The sequence below is a fragment of the Microtus pennsylvanicus genome, chromosome 2 (genome assembly GCF_037038515.1).
Source record: "Microtus pennsylvanicus isolate mMicPen1 chromosome 2, mMicPen1.hap1, whole genome shotgun sequence".
NCBI lineage: Eukaryota > Metazoa > Chordata > Mammalia > Rodentia > Cricetidae > Microtus > Microtus pennsylvanicus.
Window position 1 is genome coordinate 152,791,852 of NC_134580.1, and position 27,980 is coordinate 152,819,831.

A 27,980-nucleotide genomic window follows, 5' to 3' on the forward strand; every position below is an offset into this window, starting at 1 on the left:
AGTGGAAAATAGCTTTGCCTGGCCATCAAAATCATGGCATGTTCTGGAACAAGTGGACCAATCCCAGCCCACCTAACATAAGTCATTAGCCTCCTGGCTTCTGGAGCAGGTGTTGCTGCAATTTAAGGGTTTAAGATCTGGGCAGCATGGACATGGGGCTGGTTCAGCAGTCAAGAGTGGAAGCAAGAATGGGCTTCTGTCAGAGCCCAGAAACCTAGGGGAAAGAAGTGTGTGCCCACACTCATGGGGCGGAACTCTCAGTTCTCACGATTCCTTAGGGGGCCCTTCGTGACAACCAGCCACAGTTTTGGTTCTACGATTGGTCTTGCACATCCCACCGAGGAATAGAAAACGGGTCCTAGCCATCAAAGCCATTTGGTCTTTCCATCCTCACCTAGCTGGGAGTTTCCAGCACCTGCTCAGTGGGCCCCACCGCCTACCCACGCAGCTTAGGAGGGTAGTTGGCTAGGTCACCTGTCAGCGGTGAGATGTGCCAGCCTGAACACCTTGGGCAACAGGACTTTAACAATCAGGGCCCCAGCAGTAGGCACACACGGCTCTGGGGTCGCTCAGTTTATTGGGAAAACGGGCACTGAGCGTGGTGAGCGCTGGTGCGGAAGCCTGGGGCGGGGGCGCTTTTCCTCTTGAAGAATTTCCACTGGACCTTGATGGCGAGCATCCAGTCGCTGACGTAGAGCCTCTTACAAGCGGAGGTGCAGACATGCGCCTGGCAGGGAGGTGGGGTGGAGGGGCCGCGCCTGGGGCGGGGGAGGGGGCGGGGCCAGTGCCAGGGGCGGGGCTGGGGGCGCGGCGCGGCGCCGTCGGGGAGGGCCACGCCGCGGGCGCCCGCGCTTCACTTGCCCGCTTTCTGCGCCTTCTGTGCGGACTTGGTGACCTTGCCGGCGCCGCCGCTCTTCTTCTCCACGTTCTTGATGACGCCCACGGCCACAGTCTGCCGCATGTCACGCACGGCGAAGCGGCCTGCCGGGAGAGATGCATAAACTGCGGGGGCGCCCAGGATGCAGCGTGCAGGTGCATTGGGCGTCCGCAGAAAAGCTTAACGCCGCCGTTCAAGTGGTTTAAGGGGATCTCTCTACTTGCTGTAGGTCCCAGGGAAGTCCCTCAGGGATTCTTCCTCAGATAAGAAGCACCATCCCAGCTCTGTCAAGCACAGAAAGGGACGGTGGTGTGTTTGCATGCGTGTGTGTGTGTGTGTGTGTGTGTGTGTGTGTGTGTGTGTGTGTGTGTGATGAGACCTCCTACTAAACACTACACTTTGCTCAGTAGTTTGCCTTAGTAAAGGAGCCCTTGACCCCAGCTTGGACCAACCACCATCTTAGTTGAGGCCTTGAAACACCTAGCTCACCGAGGGGTGGGTACTGTGAGAAGCTCTCCACACACATGGGTTTTCCGGGGACCATCTCAACAATGGCCGCATCACCAGACTTCAGGGACTTGGGGTTGTCCTCCAGCTTCTTGCCAGAACGCCGGTCAATTTTCTCCTTCAGCTCGGCAAACTTGCAGGCGATATGGGCTGTGTGGCAGTCGATAACTGGCGAGTAGCCAGCGCTGATTTGCCCAGGGTGGTTCAGGATGATGACCTGAGAGCAGAGTTGAAGACAGCCATGAGTCAGGTCTCCTGGAACAGTGTTAGATGGGGTGGCTCCAGTCACAGGGTCACCTCCCGATCCCCATGTTTGTGTGGGATCCCTTCTGGGCTCAGACCCCAACATCTTGCTAAGCATATAGCAAACCACAAGGCAATCAACAGACACCTGCACTGTTTGAAAGGATCAGGACGACACAGACATATTAACCCTGGCCAGAACAATTAGAGTGCTTCTATTACATTTCAATAAAATTATCCTAAAAACTCTTATCCCGTGGAGAAGTAGTTAAAGAGGGTGCCATGAAAACGTAGAGCAGGAGATTCAGCAAGATGACTCTGGACAAAGGTGCTTGCTGCCAGGTCTTGAAGACCTGAGTTCAATCCCTGGAGTCACATGGTGGAAGTAGAGAACTGATTCCAAGTTGCCCTCTGACCTCCACACATGTATTGTGGCACACACATGCACGCACACACACACACACACACGCACACACACACGCATGCACACACACACGCACGCACACGCACGCACACACACACACACACAAGCAGATGTGACTTATTTTTAGTTAAGAGAATAAAGTGCTAACAGTGATACCCCAGTCAGTAAGTTAATAAAAGTATTTTCTAAGGTCGAATACCCCAGAGTAGGACTGCTCAGGGAGACCTGAGGCTCTGCTTACTTATGTGCAGCCGTGTAGCCTTGGAACATGAGTGGCCTTCGGATGAAATGAAGGGCTTTCCCCTTCAGTGCCAGGTCACTGATGTGTGACACCTCGGCCCGTCTCTCCCCTCTTCCGAGAAGGAATGTCCATACACGCCACCAACCTGGGAGGTGAACTGGGCAGCCTCCTGAGGCGGATCAGACTTGCTGTCCCCGCAGACATTGCCCCGGCGGATGTCCTTGACAGACACATTTTTCACGTTGAAGCCGACGTTGTCACCCGGCAGAGCCTCACTGAGGGCCTCGTGGTGCATTTCCACAGACTTCACCTCCGTGGTGATGTTTACGGGTGCAAAGGTCACCACCATGCCGGGCCGCAGAATACCAGTCTCCACTCGGCCCACAGGCACAGTCCCAATGCCTAGGCCAAGAGAGGGCATGAGAGGGCAGGCCAGAGGAGGGGTTCAGGGCAAAACAAAAGCAGAGAGCCTGGAGGTAGGCAGAGCTTAGGAGTCGCTCCTCTCTGGAGGGGGTCAATGGAAATAGACTCACAGAGGGAGAAAGAAGACAGAGGGTCCTTAGGAAAGCAGTGGGTGAGGTGACAGTGGGAGAGAATCCCCTGCTCCAGTCAGGGAATGCGAAACTAAATCAGAGTTTCCAGGCAGGGCAGAGACAGGGGAATGGGGTCGTCCCCTAAAGAACAGCTGTCCCTCCGAGGGAGCATCACAAGCCTTCCTCCTCTCTCTGAGAACCACAGCCAGGCATGGGTCAACTCACTAGGCTTGCTCTTGCCCACACAGGACTCCCTGGGTCCTCCTGTGACTCTGCGGTTCTAACACTGAAGAGGCATCTGGTCCCAGTCCTTCCGACAGGCCTGCCCACAATGACAGTGTAGCTACTACAGAAATACCTTGATGAATGAGTGACTGGGAGAGGGAGCACTGCTCTCCGTCTTCTGGGAGCACGGGGGTGGTAGCGTTGTGGGGTGACAGAAGAGCCAACCGTTGTATTCTGTGTTGCAGTAAGCCTCAGCATGATATTCTCATTCCTCTCCCTTTGCTTGTTCCATGTTTTACTTTGGTTTTTATTGACTAATGACTTGTAATTCTCATTCCTGGACTAAGACTGCCTCCCATGAGACAGGCACCCCTCTCCCTGCAGGTGAAGTGTAAGTCAGTTCAACACTCCCATCTAATGTCTTTAGCTGGTGGCTTGGGGGAGTGGGGCGTGGGAAAGAAAAATCCTACTGAATGCTGCGTGAATGGATGGGTGGGTGGAGGTGAGTGGGAGAGGTGACCGAGTGGACACATGGATGTGGATGAATGGATAGAACAAGAATCAAGATCGGTGGATAAATGAATGGGCATAAGAAAACATGGTCTTGGGAGAGAAGTGGAGACAACCAGCCTGAGGGCTCCTTGTTGATGTCCTGGTCAAGGCGGGGGACAGAGCCTGCTAGCACCTGCAGGGAGCTCCAGTACTGAGGCCTCACTCACCACCAATCTTGTACACATCTTGCAGTGGCAGGCGAAGGGGCTTGTCAGTGGGGCGAGTTGGGGGCAGGATTGTGTCCAGGGCTTCCAGCAGGGACACACCACTTGCATTTCCTTCCTTGCGCTCTACCTTCCAGCCCTTGAACCATGGCATCTGGGCAGAAGGAAAAAAAGGTGCCAATTAAAGGGCAACCTACCTGAGCACCCCCTCAGCCTCAGATCTCCAAGATTCTGGGGGTGGCACCTGCCTAAAGAGTAGCCTGGGAAAGGAGACTCGCTGTTCAAGATGAATAGTTTGCCTCTCAATCCCTTCTCACATCCCCAACCTCACAGGGACTCTGGGCAAACATAACTTAGAAAAAAGGGAAGAGGCAAAGAGAAAAACCAAAACCAAACAAACAAAAACACCTCCCCAGACTGTACTGCCATGTCCCAAACACTTACAAATGAGGCCCGTCAACCTGGCCTGATTCCCTGCTCCGTCAGGGACCCGGTCAATCACAGCCCAAGACAGGGCAAGAACCAGGAGAGTAGGGACTCAAGTCTGACCAATGGCCATGTCCAGGATAAAGTCCAGCCTATGCCCCAACCCCGAAGCCCTGCTGGCTACCAAGCTGCCCAAGGTCTACCACCACCACCACCACTGCCTCTTTGGAGGATGACTTCAACCCTTCCTAACACAGAGCTCCTCGTGGTCCACCTGCCACACACAAGAAGTAAATCCACTGAAGGGGCTGTGTGTCCTCCTGCTTTTATCTTTATGACAAAGTCTCAGGCATCTCAGGTCAACAGATGGCTCTTGAAGTATGGGTGAACAAAGTCCCAGAGCACAATAGAGCAGTAGGAAGCGGGGGTGGGGGACCCCTACTGATCAAAAGTCTCCAGGGGATTCTAAGGTCCTGATAATCATACATCAGCAAGAGCAAGATGGGGTATCCCCTGCCTGTCAAACTCTGTCCCCATACCACCAGGCACTGGTCTCCAGCTATCTCCAGAGAGCCTATTCTCACACCATTTCATTCATTGTGGGCAGCTGCAAAACTGGCTAAAGCCACGTGCCCACCTTTCTGGGCAAGGGGTCTCCTCTGGATAGACCAAGATCTAGGTCCCAGGCTCTATCTCAAAACCTCCTCTTCACCCCCAACTTAGAGGCCCAGAACTGTAGAAGCTTCAAGCCTTCCAATTGACCAGCCAAGAGACATTCCTCCACAATCCAGGCCAGCCCAGGGACATGCATGCTTCCCAGATACCAACTCACTCTTCAGACCTCAGAGGAGGCAGCTAAGGAGGACCTTGTGGCCTTGCTGGTCCTGCACAGTCTCGAAAGCCAGGACAGAGGCTTGGGAGAAATAAAAACTGATCTTCCCCCATAGTGAGATCCTGGGCCCAACAGGCAGCAGCCAGAGAAGGAACCCCATCTTCCTCTTTTGGCCTCACGAGGACCCCAAGTGCAGGTCCCTTACTAGGGGAGATTCCCAGGAGGTTGGCACCCATCACTACAGTGCTCCCAGAAACCCAGCTAGATCAAAGGGAACTTGGCCCACCCTTCCCCCGCCATCCCCGTCCTCACTCACGTTGGGTGAAGGCTCCAGCATGTTGTCACCGTGCCAGCCAGAGATGGGCACGAAGGGCACTGTGGCTGGGTTGTAGCCGATCTTCTTGATGTAGGCGCTGACCTCCTTGACAATCTCATCATAGCGCTTCTCGCTGTAGGCTGGTTCCGTGGAGTCCATCTTGTTGACACCAACAATGAGCTGCTTTACACCCAGAGTGTAGGCCAGGAGCGCGTGTTCCCGGGTTTGCCCGTTCTTGGAGATGCCGGCCTCAAACTCGCCCACGCCTGCTGCCACGATCAGCACCGCACAGTCGGCCTATCCAGCAGGTCAGACACAGTGAGCCCCCTGGGCCAGCCTTTTACCTGTCCCAACCACCCACAAAATGGGGCCTGAGCAGTTATTCTTGGGATGGAGACTCGGGATCTCTACCTCAAGGGTAGCAGGGGACTCCTCCCCCAGGCCCTGAGTCAAGGAGGCCCAGAACTGGCCATCAGCTCCACCATCAGCAGGCTGTGTGCCCTTGGATGGGTCATTTGGCCTCTGGTTCTGTTCTGTCTTCCTGTGATTATCTGACTGATTTTCTACCCATCTCTCACCGTCCCTCGTGTGCCCTCTTCTACAAGACTCTGTCTGTGAAGGAACATGCCTACAATTTCCCCCTCTGTCTGTCCGCTGGCCCCAATAGTGGTGGGGTAACCCTGCAGGTACCCCATCCAACTGACTCAGGTCTTGAGGAACTCTGTGTCAAGCAAGATGGAGGTGAACTGGGCGGGGCTCTGTCCCGGCAGGTGCTCTCCCTGCACACCTGGGAAGTGCCAGTGATCATATTCTTGATGAAGTCCCGGTGGCCTGGAGCATCGATGATGGTTATGTAGTACTTGGTGGTCTCAAACTTCCAAAGGGAGATGTCGATGGTGATGCCGCGCTCCCGCTCTGCCTTCAGCTTGTCCAGCACCCAGGCATACTTAAAGGAGCCCTTCCCCATCTGGAAGGGTAGGGGAACACAGGACTCAGGGGTCACATCCATCTGCCTGGCCTGCCCTGGGCCATGGAAGCAGTCATGAGAGATTAGGATTGGGCTAAAGCACCTTGAACCAAGGACCTCAGCACCATCTCTCTGGTCCTGACCCCCAAACCCTGATCTGCCACAAAATGAAGACACCCAGATCAGCCAGCCCCACCCCTACTCCCCTCCTAAATGGCTGTGAACACACAAGTCCCCCAGCAGGGGGCATGAGGATCTGGAAGTTGCCAGACCTCATTTAAACTCCTATCCCTGGCAAAGGGTTCCTCACTGCCTGAAGCTAAGGCTCCACACCCTAGTCAGTTATAGGTCAATGATCTCATGGGTTTGGGGCTATTAAAAAAAAAACTCTCTGAGTTATTTCAAAACAAAAATAATTAAAAATAAATAAATTGGTCAAGGTTTTGAGAAAAGTCTGGCTTTCCAGCTCTTTCTGTAGCTGATGAGTACTTCCAAATAAGTCTGAGACATCTCCCCTCTCCCCTTCCACCAAAATAAGAAAAGAAAGAACACACCTACTAAGAGCAAGGCTGGCTGCTCTCTGCCAGCTTCTGCCAAGGTGAGAGTCCTGGTGAGACTCCTACAGCCTGGACCACAACTGTGGTCACTGCTCAGCCTAACACAACTCCCTACCACACTCTCCCAGGACAGGCTTTTACATTCCAGGGTTGCTACCCAGCCTGGAGGAGCTGTCCAGCCAGACCCAGACAAAACCCAGCTGGGACCTGACCCAGGTGACCTTCAATCACTCAGCTCCCTCATACCTCATAACACCCCCTAAAGGGTAAAAGCATCAGGCTCAGACACACAGAGTTGTGGCTCAAAACACACATACACACAGAGCAGGAATTCAGCACAGAAAGTTGCTGCCCTCAGCCCTTACCCAGGAGCCAGCTCTCCTGGGGGCAGAGAAGAGAATCCAGTTACAACCACTGCCCATTCGTAGGTCTCGGCCAGGAGCAGGCTACCCAGACCCCCCACTCCAGGCATCATCCTGAACCAGCACCTTCCCCAGCTTATCTGGAGAAAGTGGAGCTGGCAAGGCTGCTGCCCATCAAGATGCTATTAATAGCATCCTTGAGCCCTGGCTGTTACAAGATAAGCAAGGGCAGCATCACATCCAGCTTCAGCCCTGAGGAGCAAGAGGATAAGGCCTGAGGGCCCTCTGGCCCACTGAGACCACGAATCCAGAGCCCTCTGGTGGACCTGAGCAGGGCACAAACTCTCCCTCCCTCAGTACGAAGCAAATCTAGCAGCATTCTCAGTCACCCCTATCCTTGGAACGGAAGGAAGTAAACAGAGCAATGCCAGCACCAGGCCCGGGGTGCTCACCTCTGCTGCCTCCTTCTCAAACTTCTCAATGGTCCGCTTGTCGATGCCCCCGCATTTGTAGATGAGATGGCCCGTCGTGGTGGACTTGCCTGAATCCACGTGGCCAATGACCACAATGTTGATGTGTGTCTTCTCCTTGCCCATTCTGCCTGGTGGAGGGAGGGGCTGGCACTGTGGGGGCTCTGGCTCGGGGTTGAGGGTGTGCTGGGCAGAAACACTGTGGGGCCAGTGGCAAGGAAGACAGGTGATTAGGAGGCCCAGAGAGAGCCCAGCAGAGACACCCACACCACTCCCACCCAATCACCTGAGGTAGGACGAGGAAGGATTGCCCCCTACCCTGGTCCTAGCCCAGCCTGGCCAGGTTGCACTCTTAAGCCACCTGTTCTCCTTTGCCCAAATGGTTTGTTGGTGTGTAAATGTTTGGAGAGTTGATTCGGAGGAAAGTTCCCTGAGGAAGGGTTAATCCGGTCTGGACATCACAGAGCAGCAAGCAGGCTGTGTGATCCTCTGGAGAGCCCTGTGATGAGTCACTGTGCCCAGCTCTCCAGTGCCCTGTCCTCCCTGTCCTCGATGCCGCCACCCCCCCCCAACACACACACATACAACAGCTCAGGGAGGGACACTGCCCTACCCCCATCTGCTGCCACCATGAAGAAAAGGCCAGCACTCCTCAGCCCCTCCTCAGGCGAGGGCGCCATCTTCCTCTCTCTGCCCACAGGCTGGCAGGGGAGACAGCTGGATGGGGCCCAGGCATAGGCCCAGAATAGCTCAGGCCCTCCCCATATTCAAGCAGGGGGTAGCCATCAAGGCTGAGAGGTGAGTGTCCTGTTCTAGCCAGAGAAATAAAAATCTTACCCTGACCCAGCTCAGTAAGTGTCCTAAGAGATTCCCTCACTCACCCTCGCCCCCTACCATCTGGTCCAGGCCCTGGGTCCCAGAACCTGCGCATCGCTGAGATCAACTGAGAAGCTCCGGGCTGGGCCGGGGCGGGGAGGGGGGTGATACTAGGGTGGGAGTCACGCAGGGCGGGGTAGGGGTCCTCAGGTTTCAGCACCTCCCCGACCCTTCTCTGACAAATCACTGACACCCCAGAGCCCCCAACCACGCCAACATCCGCACTGACCAGCCTGTCCAGCCCCGCAGCGCCCAGGAGAGCCCCAAGGTCACGGTGACAGTGTGATCCTAGGTTTCAGGAGAAGGCCCCCTGCTACTGTCACTAAGTAAACAATCGCCTAGGAGACACGTCGTTCGACTGCCACAGGGACCCACCATGCCCGGTGTGCGACCGAGAGACCCTCAACCCAGGGGTGTAGCTCAGCTAGGTACCCCGTGTCCCCTTCTACCTTGGGATGGATTCCCTGGGAGGCGAACTCTTGGTGGAAACCTAAGCAAAGGTCGCCGGCCCGAGTGTATGTCCTTACCCAGAGCCGAAGTCTCAGTCAGAGGGACTGGCGGCGGCGGCGCCGGCGGTTTTATCTCTCCAGGAGGGGGTCCACCTATTGACGGTGCCGGCGCAATGCACTGCGCCCCTGCAGTACGGCAATGCGGTACCGGCGGGGGGAGGCGGGTTCCGGGAGGCTGGCGGATGGGCTGCGAGAGATGCGCGGACGTAGGGGCCAAGCACCCACGGGCGCCAGCCGGCGTAACGAGGATCCGAGAGGACGCAGCTGCAAAGATGCACCGGAGCAAGCGAGAGAATCAGCGAGCTAGAGCGCAGATCAGGAGAGAAAAACAGGCAAAAGGGCGGGGAGCACGCAGAGGTGGGGGCAGGGAAACAGAGCCAGGAAGGGAGGGGCAGGGATGGAGAAGGGAAAGAAGCAACCTACAGAAGAGCTGGGATAGCAGAGACAGTGGTTGCTATAGAGAAGAATGAAAGGTACACCCAACATAAAGATATTCCCGGGAAGGTGGAACATAAGACAGGGAGACAGGGAGTGGAGGTGGGATAGGGAGAGAAGAGGCACAAGCCCAGGTCAAGGTCCCTGCAAGTCCTGATGTGGGCATCCAGTGCCTGCCCTGCTCACAGTTGAGTCCCAGTGAACATGAAGGGCAGTTTCCAGAGGCTTTCCGTGATGTGATCCCCGGGTACAGTGCCCCTAAGCTTGCTTACATGGGCCCAACATGGCAGACCGTCAGCAAGTCCAGCCCAGATACAACCTTGTTCTGAAGTCCTGGAAAGAGGCTTTTTCTACCTATTCCCTTAGGTGTGGGGAATGCATGAAGCCCATCAGAGTTCAGACACAAGTTCCAGGTCAGACTGCCTTACACATCCAAACAGAGTTCAGACCCCCACTAGCCCAGGATTGAGCACCAGCTTCCTTCAGGCCCCATGGGTGGGAAAGAGGCCCTGAGGATTCCAAAATAGGCCTTAAGGGGGTTGTGGATGCCACGTGTCATCAGAGGCTTCTTCAGAGATCCCTATCTTGTCACCTCACCCAGAGCTTCCTATTTTCTGATGCTACCACCAGTGTTTGCCACTGCAGGGTATGGTAGGGCAGGCAGGAAGCAAAAGCTCCTTGGGTATTTATACTGAACGACAACAGGCCTATGTCTATCCCTTCCACTCCGGTGTGGAATTGACCAAGACATAGAAATGCCAGGTCAGGGTCCAGCACCTCCTACTGGGGCAGTGCCCATGAGGAGCCCCTGGAGATGGGTGCCCTGTGTGAAGAAGGAGTAAAGGTGAAGCTGAGGGTCCGTCTGGCTGAGGGCAGTCAGAGACCAGGCAGGCCTCTCAGATGACCTGGCACTTCCGCAGACTGCTGATACTGTCAACTGGGAGCCAGGAATTAAAAATAAGTTTCTGGCAAGACATTAGCATTCACCACACCCGCTTGCCCAACTCGTCTCTCCATGGAATGCCTTCCTTCTTGCATGGAGATCAGGCCTGGTTTGGGATTCAGAAGGCTGGGTGGGCTCAGTAGAGGGGCCCAGGGTCCAGGATCCTTGGGGATAGCCCCTAGTCCTTCAACTTTGGAGGTATCACCGGACACCCGTTCCCTATGTAGCCTTCCACTATGTGCATCTGAGACGCAAGGCCAGGAGCTTGCCCTAGTCCTAGAGGACTGACCGACCACTGATGGCAAGAGGTTATCTCCTGCCTGAAACACCTCTATGCTGACCTAGGGGAGGCAGGCCAAAAGTACCACCCTGTCATTAGGACATACTTTGCTTACTAGTGCCAATCCCTGAAGCCTTTGCCAGCGTGGAAGACCTTGTGAATATGTAGAAAAACAAACCTTCAAGAGGTAACGGAGCTGAGCTATAACACACTAACCCCACTGAGCAGCCTTAAGGGCAGCAGTTCCAAGAGGCTATTAACCCAGCAGCAATTGCCAGGCACACAATGGCTCCAGCAACTGAGCAACTATTGCTTCTATCTGCATGTATCCCCCAAGCTCAGCGCTGGGACTGAATCCCAAGGCTGGGATGGGGCTTTCTAGGGGGACTTAGGTCCTGAGGGCGCTGGCCTTATCCATGGATTAAATACCACCATAGAAAGTGCTTGTGAAGGGTTCTCCTGTCCTTCCACTTCCTCTGTAGGGCCTGGTTGGGCACCTTGCCAGAACTTTGGGCTTCTAGCCTCTTTAAGTGCATAGTTAGTAGTACTTAACCAACTAAGAAGTCAGCAACACTAAATAAAAACAGATCCAATAAGTAGACCTGGGGACCCCAAAACCTATGAGGAAACTGGGCAAAGAAAAACTAAGCCTACCACCTGAGATCATACAGCAAGTAGGTGACTCAAAACACTAGCACTGTGGACAGTATGACTTTCAGATTGAAGCCTAGGTCTCACCTGTGGCCTGCTTCTGGGTTACAAATCACAGTGACTCTGGGAAGCTGCCAGAGGTGGGGCAGGGCAGGCAAGGAGAGGCTACAGGAAACCAGGATTCTTCCTAGGGGCAGTGTGGAGGATAGAGTGAGGATCTGCCCCTCCTCAGCTCCTACAGGAGCCCCCAGATGCCATCTCCAAGCTGTTTGGGGAGACAGCATCCCCCTCTTTGGCTGGTGGGGGTTTCACAAATGTTGGGAATGAAGATACAGCTAAAATTAACCGTTATCAAGCTGCCAGCCCTGCAAATAAACCTGCCTCCCATTGGCTGTTGGTGATGTCACTGTCAGGTTAATAATAGCTGCGGTGCCCAGCTAACCACCTGTGTGGGTGCCTTCTGTGAGCCATTACCAGGCCAGCCTCCTGGAGTCAGTGTCCAACAGATGTGTGTCACTTGGCCCACGGTGGCTTACACGAGGTCTTGGGGACAGGGTGACACCTTCTAGTCAGAGAGTTTCCAGGGAGCTCCACCTGGTTTGGGCTGCCAGATGCCTTCCGGCCCCAAAACATGGTCCTTGGGCATGGAGCCCGTCACTACTCATTTACCTGAGCCTGAGTCCTGGGCAGCCACTGAAGCAAAGTCCTCCCTTGAGACCAGCTTCCAGGCCGGTACCAGGAGACTGAGGAAGCTCCTGGGGCAGCAAATGAACTGGTTTCTATGATGAGGGGAGTTCTAGGTTCTGGGGCCTTAACAAACAATCGGTACCTTCCTGAGTTAGAGCAGCTGGGCAGGCAGCAGGTGAATTGCAGACCTGGGAAATTTCAGCCTAGCCAGAAGCAAATATACTATCCTCCAAGGCATGAGGCCTGCAAGGTCTGAGGCATCCTGAGTCTGTCAGGGAGCCCAGAGCCACAGGGAGCTGTTGCCATGGTGAGCAGCAGCTCAGCGGGCAGGAGGCTCCTCCCTCCTCCTCCAGGGAGCCCAGCACTGCATCATCCAAGGAGCAGAGAACTGCTCATCCTCTGGAAACCATGAAGAGTCTGACAGACACGGTGGGATACAAGTCACATTCTATCAGTGCAGACCCGTTTCTGGGGTGAGGTCAGGGTACTCCATCCAGTAACACCCAGAAACAGAAGGGAAGACCAGGAAAGTACACGAGACAAGTCACTCTCCACAGCCAAGTCCGGTAGGATGGAGGGGACCCTGGGTGTGTGGTCAGGTCTTCTGAGGACTCACTGGAGGCAAAGCTCCCGTCAGTGGTCCTATCTTTAACTGGGGAAAGGGCACCACAGCACCTGTGTATGACACATGTTCTTAACCACCTGACTGCCCAGGGAACAGTGCTCACAAGTGCCTGTAGGAACTCTCACCCCTTGAAAAGAATTGCCTTACAGTGGGCAGGGACCCTACAGGGAACAGCCAACCTTAGGAGTAACCATAGTCTACATGATCCAGGAGAAGCCCTGGGAGGCCATCATCCCATGCCACCAATAGTCACACTTGAGGGCAAAGGGACGCAGAGGGTATAGTCCTTTAAAAAAAGATTTATTTTAAATTATGTATAATTTTAAATCTGAGGGGTGTCTATACATGCAAATGAGACATCGAATCCCCTGGCACTGGAGTTACAGATAGTTGTGAGCTACTGGAAGTTGGTGTTGGAAACAGACCTCCTGAAGAGCAGCACATGTTCCTAACTACTGAGCTATTGCTCTAGTCCTGTGCAGATCCTTTCAAACGAGCGTGAACAGACTTGAAAGACCATATCTTTTGAGTTTCCAGAGAGTGAACACAGCCTCAGAATCAACATCCAGATCACTCCCTTGTGCCCTTCCTGGTAATGGCCACCGCTCAGCGGCCACTCCTGTGAGGACTCCTGACACAGATTCACTGGAGCTGTTTTTAAACAGCACAAACCAGAGCCTCCAACCTGCATCCTCCGTCTGAGTCCCCTCCCTGCTCATCAGCTCCTGTCACCATGACAGACACCTGATATGAGCGGCTAATGAAGTCTGCCTTCAGCTCTGGGGTTCGTGGTGCAATAGCCCCATGCCAAGGCAGCATACCATGGCAGGAATATGTCAAAGAACAAAATCACTCACCTCCTATCCGGGAAGCAAAAAGAGAGGCCCAGGTCTCCCAGTCCTCCTCAAGGGCACAGTCCAGTACCCTAAAGACCTTCTCCTAGGCCTCTGCACTAAAGAAACCGCTTTCTCCAACAGTCCCACCTCAGGGACCAAGCCTCCAAACACATCCACACTACACCACAGCCATCACGGCTGTGGGATTCAGCCACACCGTGTCAGACACTATCCCACGCAGTTTTAACCTGCTACAAGCAAACCTGTCATAAACAGGTGTGTATGCGTCGTGAGTGATTGTTCTGAAACAGAGAGTCAAAGACTTTGGCGTATTGCCTCTTGACTCTAAATTCAACCCCTGTGATGGTGGACCAGATGTGTATCAGCACCCCATTGGACCCAGGCAGTGGCTAATCCCCAGGCAGCACTGACCAGTTGTGAGTGGCTGGAAGCCCTTGGTGACTGACTGACTTCCCTCACCGTGGATGGCACTGCCCTCATTCCTCATATACCTGGCTTCCCTTCACTGTATACAGAGCTTTGGGAAGTGACTCTGGATTTTCTGTGATCTCCTCTGGAGATGGCTGGCCTTTGCTCAATTGACGTTTGGGTCCCAGACATACACAGACTGCTTCCCAAGATGTTAGAGCCGCCATGAGACTCCTGAGTGCCATTCAGCCTTCAGCCTCCGTCTCCCCGCAAGGCTTCCAGTGGACTTGCACTGAACCTGTGCTGGATGTATCTGGGACAGGCATTACTACAAACTGAAGTCCTTCCTCAAATAAATATATAAACGATGGCTGGATCTATTGCTGTTCAGTGCCGTTGGTTTTCTAGAATTTTCTTTTTATTCAGCCACGTGGTGGCTTCAGGCTGGGTGAAGTCCAATGAGTTACACCTTTGAGTATTTATCTGTCTTGGTTCACGGGACCTTGAGATTGTGAGCGGCTGGAATGTGAGAGCAACTGGTACCTCCAGGCCCTGTCTTTATATTCTGCACTGTAGATGCTCCTGCTGGGTGAGAGTGAGCTGGGAGGGGCTTCCAGGCTGTCAGTCAACAAGAAGAGTTAAGTTTCCCTAGTGACCAGAGACATCTTTTCACGTAATGATTGGCTGTTTGTAAATCTCTGGAGAAAGGTCTAGTCAAGTCCTTGACCCAATTTAAATTGAGCTATTTATCTTTTTGTGTGTCAAGTTTTGAGAGTTCCTTATAGATTGTGAACACAAGTCCTTTGTCAGATGTATGATTTGAAAATATTGTCCTCCAGTTTGTAGGTTGCTTTTCAGTCTCTTAACAGCATTGCTCACAATGTTTTTCCAGCATAGTGGAGTAGACGTGCAATTTCAACAACTTCAAGGCTGAGTGTGAGAGGCTCCCTTGACCCCAGTATCTTAAAAGGTGATATTGACAAGATCAACTAAGTTTTTAACTTGGATGTAGCCTAGTGTGTACATATTCATCTGGAATGGCGTGCTGTTTTTACATTGGCTGGCCTCGGTCACAGTCATACTTGCCTGTTACCCATTTGTATATCTGATTTATAGCAATGTTTTTATTTATTCTTTGAGATTGGTGGGGGGGCTTTTTGAGACAGGGTCTTATTCTAGGCTACTAGAGTACCATTGGAACTCCTTATGTAGACCAGGCTAGCCTGGGATTCACAGAGGTCTGCCTGCCTCTGCCCCTCAAATGCTGGAACTAAAGGTGTAGCTCTATGTTTGGCTTATTCTTTGAGAATTTTATACAATGTGTTTTGATCACATTCATCCCTCCACCTCAACTCCTTCTAGATTCTTCCTCTCTTCCCTATCCACCCAACTTAATGAGCTCTTATATTCTCTCTCTCTCTCTCTCTCTCTCTCTCTCTCTCTCTCTCTCTCTCACATACACACACACACACACACACACACACATACACACACACACAAAAAGTCAAAAGAGTTTAACTTGTATTGGCCAGGCTCTGGAGCGTCTGCTGCACGGTCTATATTCAAGGTGTCACTCCACTAAAAAATAAAACTGGCTTTTGTTCTCCTAGCAACAGCCAAGTGTTAACAGCGCCTTACCCAGGGTGGGCTTCATGTCAGCCTCTCATCCTCCAAACTTGAATGTTGCCTGGCTTGAGTTTTCACAAGTCTGTAACCTAGAAACTGTAGCAGTTTATGCAAGCGTCACAGTCTCTGTGACTTTGTATGTGCAACCTCCCTATTATGTTTTGAAAACATTGTTTCCTTGATGTCTTCTGCCACCTTTTGCGTCCTGCCCCTACTTCCACATAGATCCCTGAGCCTGTGGGGAGAGGTGTGACATAGATACCCCTTTAAGGCTGAGCATCCTACAATCTCTTATTCTCTGTATAATGACCAGTTGTGGGTCTCTGTGATAATTGCCACCTCCTGCAAGAAGCTCCTCTGATGAGAGTTGAGCAAGGCGCCAATATATGGGCATATCATATCTTACTAAGAGTCATTTTATTGCTATGCTCATTTAGCAGAATAAGAGTAGTGTATTTTACCTTAGGGTCCATATCCTATCTAGTCCTAGGTGTGTGGTTGATTTGTTTGTTTTGTTTGTTGGTTTCTTTGTTTGTTGAGATAGGGGCTCACTGTGTGGACCTGGGTGGTCTTGAACTCTGCAGAAATCTGCCTACCTTTGCCTCCTGAGTGCTGGGATTAAAGGAGTATGCTACACATGCCTGGTTTGTAGTTGATTTTTGTATGAAATGTAGAGCAAAGTGTTTTTGGTTTTTTGGTTTTTATTTTAGTTTGGTCTTTTTGTTGTTTTTTTGCTTGCTTTTTTTTTTTAATCATTATAGATGTTCACTCCTCTCAGAACCATTTGTTGAAAAGATGACACTTACCTAGTCAAGATAGCACTCTCCTATGATCCAGGAAAGAGGATAGCAAGCCTGAGGCTGCACCATAAGCCCTATCTTGCAAAAGAGAAAAAATAGAGATTACATTTTCTCCATTGAATTGCTTCTGCGGCATTCGTAGAGCACACTTAAAGACATTCTTCAGGCTTTTCCTAAGCTCTCCATTTGGTTTCATTGACTGACAGATTTTTGTTCTCGTCAACACCTTCACTATTTTGCCTATTGTTCTATAGCAATTTCTAAAATCAGGTAGTATTTGGAAGACCAGTCTCTTATAAACAGTATTGGGAACACTGTGTAAAAGAAAGAACCCTTACCTCACACCATATATAAAAATCAACTAGAGGGGTCAGTGAGATGGCTCAGTGGGTGAAACATTTGGCAATGCAAGTCTGATGACCTGGGTTTGATCCTCGGATCCCTCCCTAAGGTAGAACCAACTGCACACACGCACCATGTTCACGGCAGCCAGAAGAGGAAACAACTTGAATATTCATCAGCATACTGAGCTGGATTATATGCAGTTAAATATATTTGACCATTAAAAGAAAAGAGACACTTGCTACAATGTGGAAACATTTTGCTGAGACACAAAAGTCTCAATGTGTCTGAAATATCCAGACAGAGCAGCTTGAAGGCTGAGGTGTTAAAATCCTCTGTCAGGGCCCTTTATCTCTTCCCAGACAGGACAGTGGGCAAGTTTGGAGAGACTTCTCTAGTTCTGGCAATCCTGAACAGTGCTCAGAGCTAGAATCCAGAGGCTTATAGAGACAAACCCTGCAGAAACCAGAGACTTACAGTTCTAGGCTCTCCGTGTGGAGGTTTACGGATCTGGGATTTACTCACCATGAGCCTAGTGCTTGGTAGCTTTGTAACCTTTTGCTTCCAGGAAGAGTTAAATGCCTGCAGCAGGTAGCAACAATTGCCACTAAGTGTCATATTCTAGTGTGTCGATCTTGAGTATTGAACTCTTAGCTCCAGAGCAAGCATTACATCCCTAGCCTAGGGTGTCTGTCTAGGGTCTTGCTTTGGGTCTAAGGTATCTGTGACCCTGAGAGCTCTCTAGAACGCCTGTAGCCCCCCAGGAATGCAGTTTCTACCCCTTCTGTCCTTGTTTACCCTCAGTAAACACAGTCATAAGTCCTCTGTGCTACAGCCACCTCTGCCACTGCCTTTGCAGTGTTTCCAGCTCAGCTCTCAGAAAAAAACACCAGAGAGAAGCATTTTACTGGTCTCAGTGTTCTAACACTAGGGGGCAGCAAAAGAGGACATCTCCCTGTCAGCCTACAAACCAAGCAGACTGCCTGAGCCACAGAAGGGTGTGTGCACCAATCATAGCATTCATTCCTGTAACTAGAAGACTTGGTCTGTATCAATTCCGAGGTTATGCTGGGACACCAGGAGAAGAGTCTTTTCTGGGTCTCTGTGCAAAAGCCTAGCGTTCTCATAGTATCGTAATTTTTATCCATTTTTGACCCTTTTCTTTTTGTTTTTTGTTTGTTTGTTTGTTTTTCAAGATAGAGGTTCTCAATACAGCCCTGGCTATCCTGGAACTTGCTCTGTAGACCAGGCTGGCCTCAGATTCACAGAGATCTGCTCGCCTCTGATTCCTGAGCGCTAAGATTAAAGGTGTGCACCACTACCCCTGGCTTGTGACCTCTTTTCATCTGAGAAATTTTATATAAACCCTGGGATACAAGTATATGAAATAAGAATATAAATCAAATATTCACTGATAATATATAATAAAAATTTATTTTAGAAGTTTTTAATATATAACATTACCAGTTACTACTTAATATATAATTTTATCATTTATTAAAGAAAAAGCAAGATTTACTTTTTATGAAATGTGTGCTTTTTTACTTTTTGCATAAAGAATTAAATCTCTGCCAAATATGTGATATTGTAGAACATAGCATCTTCAGCATTTTTCAGAGTTGATCAAGATTTTCATTTGATTCTGTCATCTTCAGTGCTTTGCTTAGCATGGTGCTTCACATAAATACATGTACAAATGACAGAAGTGTGTATAGGGCCATTTCAGAGAGTGCTGGAAACCCTATGCTAACCCAAACCAAAACTAAGATCCGCCTGCCTCTGCCTCCCGAGTGCTGGGATTAAAGGTGTGCACCACCACTGCCAGGCTACATTTAATTATTTTTTTAATGAAACTCAAACCAACAATGTCAATTGTAAAAAAGAGACACAACCCAGTATGGCCATCAGGAACTCAAGGAGTTTCCCTCCTACTTAGATAAAACCGGATCCTTGATTGTGCCAAAGAAGAAAATTTCAAAATGAGCCATACTGAAACAAATTAGTAGTTTATTAAATGTTCACAGAGAGGGACATACAGACAAAAAGACAGTACACTCCCAAGAAACGTTGGTGTGGGCTTCTCAAGAGAGCTACAGTTACAGTTAGATTATTCTGTAATTGCTGCCTGTATTATCCTGTGCCTTTTTCTTTCTTTTCTTTTATTTATTTATTTATTATTTATTTATTTATTTTAAGGTTTTCTGAAACAGGGCTTCTCTGTGTAATGAGTTAGGAACTTTCTTTGTAGACCAGGACTGCCCTGAACTCACAGAGATCCACCTGTTTCTGCCTTATGAATGCTGGGGTTAAAGGCAGGCACCACTATGCCCCAAGTATCCCTAATAGCTGGGGTTTTTTTTTAAGTTTTTTTTATTTATAAGTTTTTTTCATTTTACATACCAACCACAGTTCTCCCTCCTTCCCCTCCTCCTGTGCTCCCCCATTTCCCCCCACCCAAACAGCTATTTTTAAAATCAAGTCTAAGACAATGCAGTCCATTAATATGCTAATTTGATATATAATGCTAAGAGAAATGACAGAAAGAAAATTTTAAGTCTTTGTTTTCTTAATAAAACCATTGTTTGCATCCCCATAACTTAATAAAAGCTGGTCAGGCATGGAAGCCACTTAGTCCAGCACTGAAAAATTAGAAATAAAAGATCCCTGTAGCAAGCTGACTAGCTAGAATAACCAGAGTTGGCCAGCTCCAGATGCATGCACACACACAGGCGTATACATAAAAACTCACAGACATGTACGTTAAAACTTTTTGAAAATAAATAACTGGTTTTAACTTACGTAAATTTGACCTCATTACTTAAAACCGGAGCAACACAGTTCTCTGCATTCTGCTTTTAATTTGTGGTTTTAATTTGTCTTTCCAACTTAACTTGAACATTTGCTTGTTTAAATCTTTAAAGCACCTGACTGGTTTTCACTGGGAGTGCATGAAATCTGTAGGTCAGCTTGGAGGGGCTGGCATCTGACTGTTGGGTTGAAGCCTGTGGACATGGGCTCCTTCCAGTCTCTCCTCAACACACAATTAATATGTTTCTATTCCTAGGGGCTGGAAAGTTGGCAAACATGAGCACCTGAGTTAGATCTACAGCACCTGTAACGACTTGTTAAGCAGCAAGCCACGCCCACTCCCTCCCCTGCTTCCAGCCTGAGCTCTCTCCCTTTTCTGTCTCCCTCTCAAAAAGGCAGCTTCTGCCTTTATCCCCTTCTCCCTTCTCTCCCCTCTCCCTCTCTTCCTCTCTTCCTCTCCCCATCTCTCCCCCTCTCCCCCTCTCTTTCTCTCCCTCTCTGCTCTTCTCCCCTTCTCCCCTCCCTTCCACAGCCATTAAATAAATATCCCACCTCACTCTGCCTGGTGTGCCTATCAGTCTGTCTCTCGCTCACCACTTGGGGACCTGCAGCGTTTCTGCTGTCACCTCCAGGGATCCTGCAGCAATTTTTAATAATCCATTACAGCACCCACTTAAAAAATGAGGCAAGCTGACATACACTGTGATCTCTATGCTTGGGTTGTAGTGACAGGGAGAACCCTGGTGCTGGCTGACCAGCTAGCCTAGCCTAATCAGTGGAACCCAGGTCTCAGTGAGACACCGTCTCTCCCCTGAAACCGTGGTTTTTAAAGATAGGACTTCCAAGCTGGGCGGTGGTGGCACACACCTTCGATCCCAGCACTTGGGAGGCAGAGGCAGGAGGATCTCTGTGAGTTTGAGGCCAGCATGGACTACAAGAGCGAGTTCCAGGACAGGCTCCATAGCTATAGAGTAACCCTGTCTCAAAAAACAAAAATAGGACTTCCATGTGTGGCCCTGGTTGTCCTGTAACTCATCATGTAGACCAGGCTGTCTTTGCCTCCCAAGTGCCTCTCTTCTCTTCTCTTCTCTTCTCTTCTCTTCTCTTCTCTTCTCTTCTCTTCTCTTCTCTCTCTCGCTCGCTCTCGCTCTTCTCTCTTCTCTCTGAGTGTTCTGCATGTACACCTGCATGCCAGAAGAGGGCAGCAGATACTATTCTAGATGGTTGTGAGCCACCATATGTATGGTTTCTGGAAATTGAACTCAGGGCCTCTAGAAGAACAACAGTGCTCTTAACCGCTGAACCAGCTCTCCAACCTGAACCCAATTTCTTAAACAACAGTTCTTCTGTGCTATTCTGGGTTTTACCTGGTCTGAAGCCATGGGGTTCTTCAGTTTGTCAATCTCTCTTGTTATCTTCTTTTCCTTGTGAGGCTCCGTAGGCTCACAGCTGCCCCTGCTGCTTTGACTCTGCAAATCCTGGTGCTGGAGTGGGCTAAGCTTTGCCATTAAATCAACATTTCAACAATCCCCTCTCTCTCTCTCCCCACCCCCACCCCCCATCTCTCTTGGCTTTTAGAGACAGGGTTTCTCTGTGTAACTGCCCAGGCTGTCCTGGAATTCACGCTGTAGAGCAGGCTGCAGGCTGGCCTTAAATTCACAGCGATCTGCCTGCCTCTGCCCCCGAGTGCTGGGATTAAAGGTGTACACCATCACTGCTTGACCAACATTTCTCTTTTTGGAAAAAGTGGACAAGTCCTGAAGAATGACATCTGAGGTTGACCCCTGACCTACACACATCCTCTTTTTTTTTTTTTCTGTTTCTAACTAGATGCTTCTGGTAGCTATAAGCACATTGGTTTCTGTGTGTTGATTTACGTCTTACAATCTTGCTGCCTTCATATATATATTTGTCCAAATGTCTCCTTCATAGATTCCTTGAGATCCTCTACAAAAAGAATCACATCCGTTGCCTGTTAATAGAGGTAGTTTCACACCTCCGTTTACAATCTGCATGCTTCTTGTTTCCTTGTTTTATTTTTCTGGCTAGGATTTCTTGTGGGTATGGAATAACTGTGGTAAGAGAGAAGAGTCCCAACCTGCAAAAGTTTATCCACAGTCCTTACTTGATGAAGATGTTCCTTCCTGGTGCTCCCTGTGGAGAGCATTTGTCATGAACTGACATTGATCATCCAGCCCTCACTACTTTTCTGTTATTTTATAAGTGTTCAGAGTTGCTTGTTGATGCATTTTTTTACAATTATTGTTTTAAAGCCCTTGTGAGATAATTCCAGCATCTGTGTAGTCTCAGAGCTAGTGTTTGCTGCTTGTCACTTCCTGTGTAAACTGAATTTTCCTGGTTCTTTTCTGCTGAGTTAGCAAAATAAAATCCAAAGATTTTATCCTGTCGTTCAGCGTTTTCGATGAATAAACATCTTTGGTTGAAATCCAGAGCACTAGACTATGTGGTGGCACATAACCCCAGCACTCAGAGGTGGAGGTGGAAAGAACAGGAGTTCAAGGCCATCCTTGGCTATAGAACAAGTTAGAGGCTAGCCTGGGCTACACGAGATCCTGTCTCAGAAGAAGGAAGAAAGAAACGAAAGAATCTCGAACACTGAAGTAGATGCTTGGGACAGCCTTGCCCAGGTTAACCACTGTATTTCAGGATCATGGTTTATGGATTTCACAGCCAAAAAGACTGGAAATAATTTTTGTAAGTATATGTGTATGTGGTGTATGTGTGTATATGCGCACACACTGTGGTGGTTTGAAAGAAAATACCCCCAAAGAGAGTGGCAGTATTAGGAGAGATGACTTTATTGGAGTGTGTGTGGCCTTGTTGGAGGAAGTGTGTCACTGTGGAGGAGGGCTTTGAGGTCTCATATATGCTTAGACCACACCCAGTGTTTCAGACACTTCCTGTTGCCTGAGTCAAAATGGAAGAACTCTCAGCTCCTTCTCCAGCACTATGTCTGCCTGCATGGTGCCCTGCTTCCTGCCATGATGATAATGGACTAAACCTCTGAACTGTAAGCCAGCCACTACAATTAAATGTTTTCCTTTACGAGAGTTGCTGTGGGACCAAATAAATAAATAAATGAAATCAGCCGGACTGTGGTGGCGCATGCCTTTAATCTCAGCACTCTGGAGACAGAGGCAGCTGGATCACTTTGAGTTTGAGGCCAGCCTGGTCTACAGAGTGAGTTCCATGACAGGCTCCAAAGCTACACAGAGAAACCCTCTCTTGAGTTGCCATGGTCACGGTGTCTCTTCACCGCAATAAAAACTCTAAACCACACACACTTATTTGAATACATGTTAGCATTGTGTGGGTACAGGTGTGTGGGTGTGTGTGTGCTAGTTATGGCTGTATCTGCAAGTTCAGACGTTGATGTAGATGTCTTCCTTTATCATTCCCACCTTATGTTTTGAAGCAGGGTGTCTCACTTAAAACCAGAGTTTGCCCATTCAAGATAGTATAGCTAGCCAGCTTGCTCTGAGGATACTGTTTCCATATCCTGCAGGCAGGGTACCACAGTGTCCTAGAGATCCAAACCCTGGTCCTCAGGCTTATGTTGCAAGTACTATATTCACTGAGCCATCTCCTCAGCCCCTGAAAATCTTTAATATAACTCTGCAATATTTATTTTTATTTTATAAACTTTATTGCTGAAAAACCTTGCAAATAAATTAAAGCATGACACATCAAAATCAACCTTTATTTGAATCATCAAATCAATCTTTATTTGAATAAAGACTCAAAGTCTACGTGAATTTCTATACAGTTTAAAAGTAAATTTGGTGGCTGGGCACTGGTGGCAAAGGCAGGTAGATTTCTGAGCAAGTTCCAGGATAGCCAGGGCTACACAGTGAAGAAAAACTAAAAAAAAAAAAAAAGAAAAGAAAAGAAAGGAAGGAAGAAAATAAGAAAATAAAATGCATCCAGAAGGGAAGTTGTAGAGCTTCACATTAAATTGTATAATTTTAGTATTGACTCTATTTTACACTGTTATCCACATGGTCCAAGTGGACGAGCCTAAGGTTCCAGAAGGATGGGTAGAAGGGAAGGGCTCTAAGCCTGTATTGAAATGCCTGCCTGCCACCTGCTACTCATGAGCCTGGTCCTTTTCTCACAAACAGTTGATGACGGTGACTTGTGAAAGGCATTTGACTTCCCAGGCCTGGCCACTGTTCGGTAAGGGGGGTGGCACCTGTGGTTGCCGCCTGTATTCTACTCTACTTAAGAACTATTACATGACAGATTCTACTTAGCTGCGAGGAACCCAGAGATGGACCGGTGCACTATCCTGCATACTTCACCTAGCCAGCAAATGAAAAACAAAGAAACATTGTGAACCATGACAATATCATATTTGCCTTGTTTTGTTCTTTAAGACGGGATCTCACTCTGTAATCCTCTTGCCTCAGCCTCTTGAGTGCTCTGATTTACAATGTATGCTACCTCTCTGTATGTGTGCTCGTGTGTATTTCTAGAGATTGAATCCAGGGCCTTTGGCAAGCACTCCTACACTGAGCTACTTCCCCTACCCAATATCTAGTGTTGTGGGAGAATGCTCTTATACACTGTAAAGATTTGTCACTTATATCGGTTTAATAAAATGCTGACTGGCCAGTAGCCAGGCAGGATGTATAGGCAGGGCAACCAGACTAAAAGAATTCTGGGAAGGGGAAAGGCAGAAAGTCAGTCACCAGCCAGATACACAGGAAGCAAGATGAGAATGCCTCACTGAGAAAAGTTACCAAGCCATGTGGCTAAATATAGACAGGAACTGTGGGTTAATTTAAGATGGAAGAGCTAGCTAGGAATATGTCTGAGCCACTGGACAAACAGTGCTGTAAATAATATAGTTTCTGTGTGATTACTCCGTCTATAATCTAGCTTCTACTGAACACATACCATGTGCCAGGCACAGATCTTAGAATGTATAGGAAATTTCCTAACCTCAAGATAGTCCATCCTATAACTAAGATACTTTTGCATTTTACCAAAAGGAAGTTAAGGAAATACAAAGTTTCTGGCCACATAAACTACTACCTATATTGTAAGGCTTTATTTTTTCTTTTCTTTTTTTTTTCATCTTTATTATGTATACAACATTCTGCCTCCATGTATGCCCACATGCCAGAAAAGGGCGCCAGATCTCATTACAGATGGCTGTGAGCCATCATGTGGTTGCTGGGAATTGAACTCAGGACCTCTGGAAGAGCAGCCAGTGCTCTTAACCACTGAGCCATCTCTCCAGCCCCTTGTAAGGCTTTATTAAACATTAGTCATTTTATTTTCTTCTGCAGTAGTGACATCATCTAGATGGTACCAGGTCCTGCCATTGGCAAAGGTGTTGGGGCTGGGGCACTGTGAAAACAGCATTCCCCAAGAGTAGACCAAGGAGTCCCAAGGACCCTGGTCCTGTCTCAGTCTTTGGCAGAGCTCCCACTTCTACCTCAGATGCCTATGGCTGGAGTGGAGTACAGGTAGCAAACATGGGTTCCGTTCCCATTGCTCAGGAGTAGCCAATCCTATGCACCTACCTGTGAGAGAGGAATAAGGCTCAGGAGTTGTAAGCGTTGGCAGAGCTTTTCTGTCCTGACCTCCTGATCCCAAATAAACACACAGAAGCTTATATTAATCATAAGATGCTCGGCCAATACCTCAGATTTATTACTAACTAGCTCTTACATTTAAATTAACCCATTTCTATTAATCTCTGTATTAATAGAACTTGTGACTTGTGGCTTTACCTATCCTCTTGTATTTTGTTCCTTGGGGGGCTCGCTGGCTCCTCTCCTGACTCCCCTTTCTTCATCCGAGTCCTCGGTTTTATTTTCCCACCTAACTTTATCCTGCCTTGCTTTAGGACAATCAGTTTTATTATTAACCAATGAGGGTAATACCTACTCACAGTGTACAGAAGGAATGTCCCACAGCAAGGAGTGGGGGATGGCAGGTAGACATTATAACACAGACTCTGAACACCTTTCCTTTCCACTAAGTGTGAAATCTTGGTCATCATCCACTTGGGCCATCAGATACGTGCCCACCAGCACCATCTGTACAAAGACAGCATCCAAGCGGCAATCTGGACCGAACCAGGCTCTGTGCAGCAAGCCAACAGTGGACTCACATACACATAGTTCTCTGCCCTTGTTTCCCATAGCTAGAGACCAAAATTCATATCCTTTCATCCTCCTCTATCTTGGCCTAGTACCTAAGCCTTGCAGACGCTGAGGCCTCCAAAATCCACCAAGCAGAGAAAGGCGGGTCTTCTCTGACCTCACCCTTTTTAGTTGGCTGGCATCCACTCCGCCTGTTGTAATTCATAGTAGACGTGAAATCAAGTCAGCTGCCGGCCAGATCAAGCAGTCAGGGAGAGGCCACACTTCAGGGCTTCTAAGCCTGGATTTCCAAGATGAACCATGACCCAGAGACAGGTCAGCAGCTGGAGTTTGACAGTGATGTAACTGGCCTCACTAGGCACGTCAGAGGAGATAAGAAAGGGATAGGTGTCTACCCTGAGGTCATAGCAAGCTGCACAGAGGCTGGGTAGCTGAGGACCAAGCCCTACAGTTCCTTGCCCCACATTAACTAGAATGTGTAGAGGTCAAAAGACAATTTCGTGGAGTCATTTCTCTCCATTCACCTTTATGAGGGTTCCAAAGACCTAACTCAGGTTACTGAGTTTGCAAGACAAGTGGCTGTACTTGCCAGGTTGTATTTTTCCACTTTAAAGAAAGAATATCCTATGCTCCCTATGGCAGCACATATATTGAAACTGGAATGATACGGAGATTAACATGGTCCCTGCACAAGGATGCCATGCAAATTCATGAAGCATTCCTAGTTACAAGGAAAAATAAGGAATATCCCAAAGTTGGCACCGTGGTGCATGCCTGGGACTTCTGCGCTTGTGAGGCTGAAGCAAGAGGATCACTTAAGCCCAAAGGTCTAGAGCCAGCCTGGATAGCAGAGTGAGACTTCATCTTAGATAAGAAAGAAGGGGAAACAGAGGGAGAGGGTGGGGGAAGGAGAGGGAGAGACACACACGCATAGGGACAGACAGATGAAAGAGACTCACTTCAGACTCTACTACAGGTGCTGACAGGTGGGATTGAGAATGAGGTGAGATGGATGATTAGGCAGGCCCAGAGCACAGCCAAGGGTGGCCTGGGAGAGACAGCAGCCTTAAGGCCAAGCTGGGGATAATCTGCAGATGGTCCCCATTGTCAGTCTCCCCAATGAAGCCTCCCCAGCCACATCCATCCAAGTCAGGCGCCTAGTTAGCCCAATGTGGGAATTTCTCACGGTCCCTTTTCTCTCCTTTCTCAGGTGCTGACCCACACGCTACACCTTAGACCACAAACTCTGCTCCCAAGAGAATCCTATAGCGGAGAAACAGGCATAGCTCTTCTATAGTCTTAACCTGTCCAACCCCAGGAGAAGACTGCACCTCCAAACCTTCTAGCCCTAAGACATCCAGAAAGGCCCCAGTGGGTCACAACCTAGATCCACTGAGCAGATTTGGAGAGGCTGCACATCCCCAGAACAGGACAACACAGGTTGTGAAGTTGTCAGTGACCACAAGCCACACACATCCTGTTCCCTGTGGGAAGCAGTCAAGGCACCTCATGCTGAGTGCAGTGAACAGGAGGTGAGACCTGGCTCCAACCTCCTTAATGGACCAGTGTACATAGTTCCTGCCTGTCTCAGGACCTTCCCGTATCTGTGCAGGGCAGCAGCTGCTTCTTCCGTGAATGCCTCTCTGCATCTCTGCATTCTGACCTCCTGTTGTGCATGGCACACATCAGGACCCGTTTGATGAGTAGAGAGATAATCCAGTCCTGGAAACAGATCACAAGGTTAGAGAGTCAGTCACTCTCAGTAGAAGACCTGGAAGCCCTGTTCCCCACATAGAAACCCTAACCCCTGCCTGTCCTCCACCTCAGCCCTACTCTGGGATAGTACTATGCATATTGCCTAACCCCCATCTGAACCATCTGTGTTCCTGCTGAGTAACCACTGGAAGAGCAGTCAGTGTTCTTAACCACTGAGCCATCTCTCCAGCCCCGAAACTGTTTACTCTTTATAGCACCTGGAGAGAGTCGGTAAATCTCTTGTGAGTTCCTGTAACAGTTCTCTTGTATTCTTTGTTTTTTAAAGATTTATTTATTTATTTAGTATACAGTGTTCTGTCTGTATGCCAGAAGAGGGCACCAGATCTCATTAGAGATGGTTGCTGGGAATTGAACTCATGATCTCTGAAAGAACAGCCAGTGTTCTTAACCTCTAAGCCATCTCTCCAGCCCTTGGTTTTGATTTTTCAAGATTTTGTGTATCCTTGGCTGTCCCAGAACTCACTCTGTAGACCAGGTTGGCCTCAAACTCACAGAAATCTGCCTTCCTTTGCCTCCTGAGTGCT

General features: G+C 49.3%; 1 protein-coding gene and 1 non-coding gene across 3 annotated transcripts; one reads left to right on the forward strand and one right to left on the reverse strand.

Moving 5' to 3' along the window:
- Window positions 1-560: 560 nt before the first annotated feature.
- On the reverse strand, window positions 561-9,379 carry Eef1a2 (eukaryotic translation elongation factor 1 alpha 2). Of its 2 annotated transcripts, none has more exons than XM_075963369.1 (8): window positions 9,100-9,379; window positions 7,679-7,895; window positions 6,128-6,307; window positions 5,341-5,637; window positions 3,770-3,920; window positions 2,438-2,694; window positions 1,367-1,601; window positions 561-981 (listed from the first exon to the last, which is right to left on the reverse strand). In XM_075963369.1, the coding sequence occupies exons 2-8, from the start codon at window positions 7,820-7,822 to the stop codon at window positions 854-856; spliced, it is 1,392 nt and encodes a 463-aa protein (XP_075819484.1). In that variant the 5' UTR covers window positions 7,823-7,895; window positions 9,100-9,379; the 3' UTR covers window positions 561-853. The 2 variants fall into 2 exon arrangements, with proteins under 2 accessions (XP_075819484.1, XP_075819485.1); XM_075963370.1 differs by lacking the exon at window positions 9,100-9,379 and adding an exon at window positions 8,015-8,125.
- A 16,927-nt stretch (window positions 9,380-26,306) lies between these two features.
- Window positions 26,307-26,410, forward strand: LOC142845266 (U6 spliceosomal RNA). The gene has a single exon (XR_012909835.1). It is a non-coding gene; the product is annotated as a U6 spliceosomal RNA (small nuclear RNA).
- Window positions 26,411-27,980: the final 1,570 nt, after the last annotated feature.

Bases quoted from the DNA above. Each gene is read 5' to 3' on its own strand.
- Eef1a2 (XM_075963369.1), bottom strand. From the start codon at position 7,822: ATGGGCAAGGAGAAGACACACATCAACATTGTGGTCATTGGCCACGTG. The intron at 6,308-7,678 runs GTGAGCACCCCG...CTACCCTTCCAG, and splicing joins TTGAGAAGGAGGCAGCAGAG to ATGGGGAAGGGCTCCTTTAA. The intron at 2,695-3,769 runs GTGAGTGAGGCC...CTCTTGGCCTAG, and splicing joins AGATGTGTACAAGATTGGTG to GCATTGGGACTGTGCCTGTG.